Source organism: Lolium rigidum, chromosome 3 (assembly GCF_022539505.1).
Source record: "Lolium rigidum isolate FL_2022 chromosome 3, APGP_CSIRO_Lrig_0.1, whole genome shotgun sequence".
In the NCBI taxonomy this organism is placed as follows: domain Eukaryota; kingdom Viridiplantae; phylum Streptophyta; class Magnoliopsida; order Poales; family Poaceae; genus Lolium; species Lolium rigidum.
Window position 1 is genome coordinate 94,691,970 of NC_061510.1, and position 11,948 is coordinate 94,703,917.

At 51.5% G+C, this 11,948-nt stretch overlaps 1 protein-coding gene across 1 annotated transcript; it reads right to left on the bottom strand.

Annotated features, from left to right (window-relative positions):
• Nucleotides 1-9,744: 9,744 nt before the first annotated feature.
• LOC124697647 (IRK-interacting protein-like) lies at nucleotides 9,745-11,393 on the bottom strand. The gene is made up of 2 exons (XM_047230204.1): nucleotides 11,183-11,393; nucleotides 9,745-11,101 (listed from the first exon to the last, which is right to left on the bottom strand). The coding sequence occupies exons 1-2, from the start codon at nucleotides 11,222-11,224 to the stop codon at nucleotides 9,860-9,862; spliced, it is 1,284 nt and encodes a 427-aa protein (XP_047086160.1). The 5' UTR covers nucleotides 11,225-11,393; the 3' UTR covers nucleotides 9,745-9,859.
• Nucleotides 11,394-11,948: the final 555 nt, after the last annotated feature.

Sequence of the window (11,948 nt, forward strand, 5' to 3'; positions counted from 1 at the left end):
AGTTGATGCCCTGGCCAAACGTGACGTTGCCTGTCTTCAAGTCAAGAATGTAGAAGTGGATCGCGTCCGTACTGGTGTACTCTGTGCCTTAGAGATTTTCCTTCAAATGAGGCCTGATCAAGTGGCAGCTTAACCTCTGTAATTCTAAAGTCGATGGTTGTGCATCGGCTGTGCTTAAAAAAAATTTGTATTTTCGATTTTTTAGCCGATCGTTCTCATGAATCGGCTTCCCCTGGGTACATACTTCGTGGCCTTGTACCTTCTCTGTGTGTATGCCCCCCGAGCCGAATCCTTCAAGTGATTGAAGATATCGGCTTTTCAACCAATTCAAGCTTGTTTCACCACTCACCATGCTAAATAGCACATCAGTGAACACGGGTGGTGGGAATAGTTTTAGCCGATTGCTGGAATCGGCTCCCCTTGCAGTTGGTAGTCCAACTATTTGCTGATAAATGTTGGCTATGGCTTATCCCCGGGACCAATTTCGATCTCTTCTAGTCCATCGTACTGCTGTAAACCCCAGCTTCCCATCGCCTGCTAAATCAATGATGAACACAGGCAGAAGGCATGTTGAAACTATATGTGGCCGATTGCTAGAATCGGCCTCCTTTTCTATTGCAATGTGTAACGGGGGTTTGCAACTTCTTGGTTTTATGCTACGACGACGTGGCATGCTTGAAGTGAGATCTTTTTTTCTTATTTTTTGGGGCCGATCACAGGGATCGGCCTTGCCACGTCCGTCCATAGACTCGGATCTTGCTACTCTGTGAGGCCAGTGGATAAGACCAGCCTCACCCCATTTTTTTGTAGCTTCGATGCGCTCACAGCCGTCCAGATTGATTCCAGAGAGCGGCTCTTGGTCATTTGCTTCCCAGATGTTCATGGCAGCCAAAAAGATGTCGATCGAGTCGTCTGCATGAACAACCTCCACTTCGTCTCCATCCCATTGTATGATGCACTGATGCATTGTGGATGGAATGCAGCAGTTAGCATGGATCCAATCCCTTCCTAGCAGAACAGCGTAAGTGCTCTTGCTGTCGACGATGAAGAAGGACGTAGGGATGGTCTTTCGGCCGACAGTTAAGTCCACGTTCAGAACACCCTTGGCTTCTGACGGTTGGCCGTTGAAATCGCTTAACGTGACGTTGGTCTTGATCAGATCTTCATTGGAACGTCCTAAACGTCGTAACATGGAGTACGGCATTATGTTGACTGCTTCTCCCGTGTCAACCAGCATCTTGCTGATAGGCTGCCCATTGATATAACCCTTCAGGTATAGGGCCTTCAGATGCCTATAGCTCCTTTCTCGTGGCTTCTCAAAGATAACTGGTCGTGGACCGCAATCAAACTGTGCCGCTGATGCTTCCTCCTCTTTTGGAGCACAAAACTCTGATGGGAGAACGAACACCATGTTTGTACCAGCCGATGTCCCTGCATCGGCTTTCGTCTGCTTGGGTCGCCACAGTTTCTTTGGTGGGCGAGCTTCTGTCTCCAATGTTTGCTGAATCTTCACGGCCAGATCGGGCCGTGCTTTCCTCAACGTGTACGAGTCTCGCGCCTCGGCTTCTTCTAGGTTTCTTAGCCGTTGCACTCTGCGCTTTTGGGAGTGGCTGAGCCCATCAGGACACCACCTTGGTCGGTGATATCTATCTTCTTCTTCTGACTCCTCGAAGTCTTCATCTTGGGATGACTCAGCTCGTTTGTTTTGAGGTAGGAGAGGCCCTAGACAATCGAACACTGAAACTTCGTTTGTTCCCTCCTCTTCTGATTACATTCTGGGCAGTTCTCGATTGTAGGCAATCGGCTCATTCCCGAGTCCCAGCAGTGTTTGAAGAAAGGACAATTCCAATGCATGTCCATGTCCTCTTGCTCTCTTGACCTCCCTCTGGTGTGACGCTCATACCCTTCGTATCGACGGTATTTCTCGTTGTACTGCATCAGACCGACGATATCTATCATCATCTACGTCGTAGCGCCGACGTCGGTCGTACTGCTGTTCATATTTGTTAAGGAGGTGCGCAGAAAGTGGTCGTTAATACCGCACGCTTATCACCTCTTCCTCAGTCAAATACCGTATGTCATCATGTTGGGGCCGGTCGCGTGGATCGGCCTCCTTCTTATCTTTGCCGCGAGAGCGACTGCTCTCTGGCTTATCCTCGCCATGGCGATCTGCAAGCCCTGCCATATTAATATCAAATGAGAAACCTGGCTCGCGTCTTATGCAATGGCTGAGATCCACCATGTTGACCTCTGGAAACGGCTGCGTGTCAACTCTCATGGCAAACTGACCGAAGAGTAATCGGCCTTGTTCTATCGCCATCCGAATACGTCGCGCGGGACTTTGCGGTCGTTGGTGGCATGGGTGAACGTGTGATACCATTTGCGGTATGGCCTACCGTTCATCTCTTGTGGCGTGGGGATTTTTTGGCCTTCGGGTAACTTCAGTCTGTTTCTCCTTCGACGGCAAATCAAAAATTTGCTCCGTTTTGCTCAAATCAAAGTCAAACCCCTTCACGAGGCCCCGGCTGCTTCACCCACTTGTAGGACACGGGTTTTGCCCCCGGGTCCACTCGGCCTACGACGACCTCCCGATCTCTGCGGGATCTTCATCTTCGTCCGTCTCGATCGGGCGACGCGCTTGTACTTGTCCCGGTACAATTCGGATGGCGTTGTTCATACGCCGTCAACTTACGCTGAAAGGTCACATCTTTGAGCGGCGCCGACAGAGCTGCTATCGCCGGCTCGCATGCTTCCTTCTCAGATAGACGAACCGAATAACATCGGTTCCTGACGGTCCTGAACCTCTGGATGTATTCAGATACCGTCTCTCCTCGCCTCTGCCGAACCTGGGTCAGATCGGCAATGCCAGCTTCAGTGGCTTCTGAGTGATATTGTTCGTGGAATTGCTCCTCCAACTGCTTCCACGTCCGAACCGAGTCTGGTAGCAACGAGGTGTACCACCCAAAGGTTGGACCCATGAGAGATTGTGAGAAGAACCTCACACGCAGCTCGTCTGAAGCTGAGACCATGCCCAACTGTGCCAAGTATCGGCTCACGTGCTCGATTGAGCTGGTTCCTTCTGATCCACTAAACTTTGTGAAGTCAGGGAGCCGATACTTAGGTGGCAGCGGGATTAGGTCATAGTCGTTGGGATACGGCTTGGAATAGCCGATCATTCTCTTCTTCGGCAGGATGCCGAACCGGTCTCTCATGATTGCGGTGATCTCGTCCACCGTAGGAGCTGCAGGAGTTGAGTGTGCATGACTTGTACTCGGTGGCGTATTTGGTTAGCCACGCACTGTTTCTCGGCATCCGCTCCCGAACCGCTTCCTGCTCCGGCGACTCCTCCTGCCGTGGCGATCCTTCCTCGTCGTAACCTCGGGTCATCCGGTCGTTGCGATCCGGCACGTATGTGCACACGTATCCATGTGGAATCTCCTTGGGCGGCTCGTACAGGAATTGGTAATCGCCCGGATCACCTCCAACCTTGTAGACAACGTACGCCGGTGAACCTTGTTGCTTCGTGGAGCTGCCGTCGTGTATGGCGGTGGCGGCCTGGTATAGAGCGGTATCTCTCCTTGATGAGTTCCTAGAGCAGGTCCTGACGGAGAGTACTTGTGCTTCATGACTTCTTGCACCACATTGAGCGCGACACGCTCCAGAGTGTTCACCAGGCTCTCAGAATGCCAATGAAGAGAGTGAGCAACGGCATAGTCGACTTCCTGTCGCAGGGCTCTGGTACGTTCGTCCGAAGGGAGAGATAGATCTAGTCCATCTAGCGCGCCTCCGGGTTGGAACCCTTTGAACTTGATCCCGTGTGAACGGGTTTTCTCGAAAGCGCCGATGAGATCGGCTTCCACGATGGCCTTGAGATCATCGTATTTCTTCTTATGCTCAGGAGGCAGGTCTTCGTACTTGACCGGCTCTCCCGCCATCTCAGAGGTAGATGTCGACGTGGTTGCTGCAGAAGATTGTTCCGATGTCCCACCGGGCGTGCCAGAATGTGTTGCCTGCCAAAACCCACCGGCGAGCAGTGGTTAAGCAACACGAAGAGCCGGGAGGCTTCCAAGGCGGCAGTGAGCCCTGGTCCCTCGACGTCGTCCCGCAAATTCTCCGGCACACGTCCTGGCGGTTGCAAGGGCGTGCCACCTGACCTATACCTGGCCAGGAAGGTGTTGGATTGCTTCGATTAGTTCCCTGCATGGTAGACACGTAAACATTAAATACGAGCCCTATCGGCTCTCAGGTTGCCCTGTGGATCGGCTCAAAAGAGCCGATCGCCCCATGGTTCATGTTGGATTTTCAATGACATGGGGATCCTGCTTGATCAAAACAAAGCTAAACCAATATACGACAGTTTAGGGTTTTCACCGTATGATCGGAACATCCTAGGCGTAATTGAGCCTAATAGACACGCAAGATAATGGAAAGCTAACCCTAAAAGAGGCCTAAAAACCAACGTTAAGTTAATTCCCGGAACATCCCTCTTAGGACTAACAAACCATACCTAACGCGCTACCGGATCGTTCAACCCGTTTGTAAGCCCTAACCATACGGATATTAAACCAATCCTCGAAGAATCAAGGAGCAACTATAACGGATTGGATCTACTAAGCAACGAACAAGCAAGATGCTGCCCTTACACCTGGATAGGTGTAAGGGCAGCTAGATATCGAGGGACGGCATAGCTAAGCAGATATGCGTAAGAAAAGCATCTATGCAAGCCCAAAACATCTACGATAAGTAGTGCTACTCGCCATCAACAACGCTTCGACACGAGCAACACAAGGTAAACGAATAAACGTGTCTTGTCTAGATCGCAAGATGCGATCTAGGCAGCATGATGCTTACCGGGAGAAACCCTCGAAAGAAGGGGTGGCGATGCGCCTGGTTTGTGTTTGTTGTGAACGTGATTGTCCTCCTTTTCTGATAACCCTAGATACATATTTATAGTCCAAGGGACTTTCTAATTCGGGCGTGCACCTAACTGTGCACGAGATAAACTCTGTCTTTTAATCTAAACTACCATACGATCTACTATATTACAGATACACGGGCAATTTAGCCCAAACTCCTCGCGCAAGGCCGCTTCAAAGATGCTCCACGCGTGTATCTTTTAAGCCCATCTTCACTTACGGCCCATCTCCTGATTTAGCCAAAATCTGGTGATAACAGCTGCCAAATGGGGCCTAATGCATTCTCATTGCTCAAATTTGTTAGAAACACCTGATTCATATGGCGCTACTAATTCTCGGGTAAGGGCATATCTATAATTTTGTATAAGATGTCATTTTTATGTACTCCACGTAATCTATAGAAGGAAAAATATTTTATATAACAAACAGTGCATTCGGTGAATCTTTTCCAAAGAATGGTTGCATATACATAAAAATATGTGACGAGGCAAATTAACTGAGTTGCCCATGATTAAAAGATGACATATTACGATGGTAAGGTACGCCTATCTTTGGTTCAAGAGATCGTCTCTTAGTTAAGAGATTTGAGTTTTTTTCTCTATCTCTCTATGTACCACATGAGGTATCATTATATGTGTTCTAATTAGGTGGTGCTCCTAATGGTCGGTTCGAACATTTGATGGGATGCGTCACTCTATTATTTTGCTTGTCACAATGGTCGTCTTGGTGTTTTTCATTTTTAGCTCTTTTTCGCTCTCTCTTTGCCTTTCCCCGAAAATGTGGAAAAACTAAGAAAAAATCTCAAATTTTCATTGAAAGCTTTCTCAAAATTGAGCATAAATTGGAGCATCCTAATTTTGGAAACTACTCTAAGTTTACCACCTGGCTTTAAAAAAGCTAAACCACACAGTCACACAAGTTGTCATAAAAAATACATTTAAACTATACGCAGCTTCAAGTTTCAAAAAATGTATCACATCACTCACTTATTATGATATTATTATGTAGAAAAAATGATACTCTATTCTTCATTTTGCCAACACAAATTTATGCTCATTTTTTTCTGAAAAGTATAAAATAAACAATTATCCAAAGGAAATCTTTAGCACATATAGGTGTAAAGGATAATATAATTTTCGGGCCAAGTTCATTTTTCAATCTATTTTGGAGAATTCATATCCGCTTTGAAAAAATCCGATGGATAAGGATATACGATTCTGAACTGACACTACAGTATAGGATATGGTATGCCTTATAGCAACAGGAATTCGTATCTGAAAATTATTTAGGATTATCCAATAGTTTTTACCTGAAAATTAGATTTTCATCCGAAACATCAAGGCTAATAGAACATAAGTAGTAGTTAGTCAGTTGCCGAGTTTATTCGTTAAGCAGCTCACTTACATAATCACTTTATCAAATATAAGTGTTTTGTTGAACTCCTTTTGTCAATACATTTTTGGTTGTATGGTTTGCCAGTTTAGTTATACGCTCATATATCAGTTTAATTTTGCTTACGCTCCAAGTTCGCTCTGTTTTCGTTTTGAACCCGTAACTGGTTATCATCCGATCCGCTTCGAATCCGTTAAAATCCAGTTCAAATATGTTAAGAAAATACTTACGATATAGAATATGGTAACAATAAAATCAAATCCGATCTGCTTACATCCCTATGATCATCCTACTCCCTTGTTGCGCAGTATTGGCCCTATTAGAACATGTACAATTGTTATATCTTAGCATTGCCACCTAAGATAATTGATGACGTGAGGAGCAGGGCCGGCCCATCGTTTTTCCGGGCCCTGGTGCAAAATGAGAAAAACGGGCCCCCTATTCACAACAACAAACTCTCAAAACAGTATATTTCAAGCTAAACAAAACCTCATATTTAATTACCCAATAATATTCAGTACGTAGCATTGATCCGTGATCTTTTGAAACTCAAAATGACTGAACATGACTCCAAAAATGACATTATTTGCGAGTTGTCTTAGTCGAGCGGACAAATCATGCTAGTACCTAGTAAGGAACCATAATGGTTCAACAAAAGATGGCTTTGAGATTCTTGAACGCATTTCTATGTTTTCTTTTATTCCTTTTTTGCATTACCAGGTAACTCCTTTCTAGAGGACATATCAAGAAATAAATAAATACAAATTACCTAAAAAGTAAAAAAAAAAAAAAGCCAAGAGATGAAACGGAAGCACCTGGCCCTGCTCGATGATTCGGACGAATAAGAAGACCACACCCTCACGAACTGAACGATTCTTCTCCTTCTCAATGAGCACTCTCGGTCTGTGAGATCCAATCAAGACCACAATCCATCACTTTTCGTTTTTCCTATGGAGATCTTGACTGCTTGACTCGAAGAATAGAAGAGGGGGCTATTTAAGAGTGGATTGAGGTCTGAGGAGCCACGGTAAGGGCAGGAATTTGTTTATCTCGCTCTAAAATCTAATCCCAAACCGCTATTTCATCCGTTGAGAATTGAAGGGGAGAAGTTTTGGGAGAATGGAGCTGCGATTCGGCCTCCATTAATGGCTGCAACTTCTGAAAGGCACAGAGGCGGTGGCGCCGTTAGGAATTTTGGGAAGGAGGAGTCGAGTTCTCGAGGAGATGAGTCGTCTCGTCGGGCTATTGGGAGCGGTCGAATCATCGAGAGATTACAGGAGAAGTCGCGAGCAGAGCAATCGATTGATTGTTTCTTTAAGACAGAATCAATGGATCGGTGATTGTTTCCATACGTGCTGATCGTGGGCACCGTGGGCTGCACATGGGCCTTTACCAAAATTCAACTACTAGTAATAGAACTATTAGCTGGGCTAGGGCCCCTGGCTTGCTGGGGCCCAGTGCAGGCGCACCGTTTGCCCGGCCTGTGGGCCGGCCCTGGTGAGGAGAAAAGAATAGAAAAAAGAGGATTGTCTTCTTTTAACTAAGAGATCATCTCTTAACAATAATGTCTCTCACCACTTATTTAGGAATGTGTCATTACCAGAGATAAGACTAAAAAATAACCTATTATACATCATATTTTCTTGTTATATCTAAATTACATGTTAGAATTAAGATAAGATAGTTTTACCAACCATTGTTCATGCCCTTATTACCCTACTCGCTTGTTGCACAGTATTGGAGACTAAGAGCATCTCCAGTCGCGTCCCCCAAAGCGTCCCCCAAAGGGATTTGGGGCGCGCCGGACCAAAAAAGCGTTCCAGCCGCGTCCCCCAAAGCCCTTTTTTGTCCGGCGCGCCCCTATACGGTGTCCGGCGCCCCGAGCCCGTCCCCGTCCCACGGGGGACGCACCGGGGACGCCGGGACACAACGCAGCGAGGCGGGGAGTGGCGGGGCCGACCGTCGGCGGCACAGTTAGTTTCAACCTAGCCGTCGCCTACCTCGCGACGGAAGTTGTGGCGCTCGGCCGACGGTGCGGTTCCGCGGCGACGGTGCGGTTCCCCGCGAGGGCGCGGCGGCGCGTCCGTCGCGCCTAGCTCGCGTGCCGGCGTTAATGAGCGCCGCCGCTCATCCGCCCTCTCCGGCCTATAAAAGGGGCGCCTCTCGTCGTCCCTCTCACACACAAACCCTAGCGCCTCTCTCCCAAACCCTAGCCGCCACCATCTCTCAACAAGACTCGTCGCCATGTCCGGCAGTAGGCGGAGGCCGACCTCGCGGCCGCGGCCGTGGTCGTGGTCGTGGTCGTGGCCGCGGCATAGGCCGAACGATCGCCGTCGCCTCCCGGCGCCGTCGTCATCGTCGGAGGCCGGACGTGGAGCCGGGACGTCTGTTCGAGTTCGTCCACGTCCTCAAGGGCGATCCGCGCGGCATCCGGAGGCTGCCGGGACTCCTTCGCCGAGTACGTCGGCGGCGTACGCCCGCGCACGATGCATCGCGGGAGCATTCGTGCGGCTCTCGCCGGTGGATCGTCGACGTGATCTACGACGGGCGCGGCAAGATGTACCTCAACATCGGCCGGGAGAAGTTCGCGCGCCACCACATCCTCCAAGCCGGCTTCATCCTCGTGTTCTCCTACCTCGGCAACGGGGACATGAGCATCAAGGTCTTCGACGAGAGTCGCGCCGCCGGGACTACCACGTCGACGAGGACTTCCACGACGACGGCACCGACTCGGAGGACGGCCGAGTGTTGCTTCTTCGCGGCGAATACGTGCACGGAGGTTTACGCTCGTTCGCCTCATCGGTAGAACCAACAAGGGCACCATCCTCCCGTTGGATTTTCCGGTTTAGGTGATTGGGTGTGCCTGCGTAGTGTTGTTTCTTAGCGGCGAACACGGGAAACCGCCGATGCACGGCCTAGTTAGGTTTAGTTTATTTGCAATATTTTATATTTGTGTCCACCATGGTTCAAACAATGTATTAGTTTGTGGAAAACCACGTTCCCAATTATGTATTAGTTTGTGGAAATTGAAATAAAAATGCCAAGAAAAATTATTTTAAATGTTTGGGGGCGACGTTTGGGGGAGGCGAGGGGGAGCGACGTCCCCCAAACGCGGCACGAACAAAACACGTCCCCCAAACGCTCGATCCGGCGCGGTTTGGGGGACGGTTTGGGGGACGCGGCTGGAGATGCTCTAACGATCAAAGGCCCTATGTCATGTGAATTGGAGTTGTTCCCCATGAAGAAGCACCCGCACGGGCGGTTGAGATCGTTGGAAGATCCGATCAACCATTTCACCATTTCCAATCGGGCACGCGCGGCTGCCGCCATGACAAGGAAGCGTCCATCCATCACCTCACGTCGACCTCTTGTCCCACTCGAATTGCAACAGCAAATGCTGTTCCGAAATCACGAAACCAGATTCACAGGAGCGAAATGTACGAAACTATTCAAGATTCAACTCACCCCATATTCACAAATCGATCAAATGCAACAAGTTCTGTTTTTTTACCACACAAATAAAATCCACCGTCGTATCTTTCTTTTTTAAACTATAGCACCCTGCTGCTCTTGCAGTTGTTCACCGCATCCGTAACACCACCGTTCAGATCGCTACAGGCGCTCCCCAGCCCCACACCGCCATTGGCGCTGCTCCCGCCATCCCTGTGGCTGCCGGTGCGGCCGTTGTTGTAGAAGCACACGACCTTGCACTTGACCACGCCGGCGCCGGCGACGTAGACGTGGAACCCCGGCGCCACCATCATCTTGACGCTGACGGGCTCGAGCCGGCCGGCGCGGGCCGCCGCGGCGTCCTCCATGAACCGCGAGTCGAAGCGCGCGCCGCGGTCGACGCGCACGACGGGGAGCGGCGGGTGCACGGAGCGCGCGAGGAGGCGCACCCCCCACACGCCCTTGGCGGCCAGGAAGAAGGCCTGCAGCAGCGGCTCCGGCCAGGGCCGCGCGCGCGCCCAGCCGAGCGAGGACACCACCTCGCTCATCTTGGCGTCGCAGAACCGGCTGAGCCCCTCGCTGTAGTGCTTGGTGCCGCGCACGAGCACCTCCTCCCAGGTGAGCGCCGCCACGGCGTGGTACGCCGCCAGGTTGGCCTCGCAGCGGCCCGCCGGGTCCGCGGTGTGCACGTCGCCGTCCGTGTCGAGCTCGAAGTCGGCGTGGAAGGCGCGGTTTAGGTAGCTCTCGAGGCTGGGGCCCGGGCTGGCGGCGCTGCGGAGGTGGGTTGAGAGCGCGCGCGTGAGGCTCCGCACCGTGGCGCGCGCCGTGGAGACGGCGCGCAGGAAGGCGTCGACGGGGAAGGCGGCCGCGGCGGCGGGAGTGGGCAGCACGCGCGCCTCGAGCCGCGCGAGCTTCAGCTCCAGCTCGGCCAGCGAGTGCCGCAGCCGCGCGGTTTCCTCCACCGCGTCGTCCCGCGTCCGCGTGGCCGCGTCCAGGCGCCGCGAGAGGTCGGCGGCGGCCAGGCGCCACTGCTCGCCGCCGTCCGAGGCCGAGGTCGCCGTCGTCGACGGCGACGAGCGCGGGGTGGAGCGGCGGGTGAGGGACACGAAGAGCGAGCGGATGACGGCCCCCGGCGACGCCGGCGCCACGGCGCGCTGCTTGAAGCGGCAGTCGGAGCAGGACACCGCCGCGACGTACGCCGTGTCGGCCGCGCCGCCCTCGCTCCGCCCGCGCCGCGGCGTCTTCTTGCCGTGGCTGTGCAGCGGCGTCGCGGCGTGCGCGTACTTCTGGTCCACCTTCTCCGAGGCCGTCGTCGTGGCGTGCTGCTGCTTCGTGTCGGACAGCTGCGCATGCATTGCGGCTCAGGACTAGGCAAGCGGCGGCGAGGTCAGAGAACAGGGACACATCGGAGGTGACTCAATTACCGCGGAGGTGAAGGTTGGTGAAGGGGACGGAGACGACACCATTGCAACGGAACCGAGCTGCCGCTGGTGATCCACGACGAACGACGACCTTTTGGTTGGGATTAGCGGTGGTCGGACGCTAGTGCTACCTCGGGTACCTTTTGCCTTGCGATGGTGGCGGCTGGCGAGGCGATAGTGCTGCGGTGAGCGCAGTGCGGTGTTGGTTGCCTGCCGCTGTAGTCTGTAGCCTGTACTCGTACGTGTGACGACGTGTTTTTTCGCAGTCTACTTCACGGGGACGAGAGGCGGAGGCAGGACGAGACGACGCGCGACATGAATGCCGGTCAGTTTGGGTCGTTGGTGCGTTTAATGCCCCGCCCTGGACCATCGTCGTCTCTCTCCCTTCTTCCCTCTCGAGATTTATCTTCTTCTGCTCTCAGATTTCCATTTGTGACCTTGCGAAGGGACTTCATCCCCCTTGCTCTCCGGCGTCAGAGAAAGGCTTTGCGTGGCCTTGCCGCATTTGTCACCTTCTCCCGCAGCCGCGATAGTCCGTCGTACTCCACAGATCACCTCGAGGCACAAGGAAGTTAAGAAAAAGGTGGCCAAATGAACCAGAACTCGAAATTCATGTCGTATAACTGCGGGACTTTTATTTTTTAGTTTTTTTTTACTCTTTTTTGCTTGTGTGTTTTCAGATACTGCTATTAGGGTGGGATGTTGTTGCGGACTAAATGTAATTAGTATCTTTTGATATTAATATATTCACTTTATCTAAAAAATAACT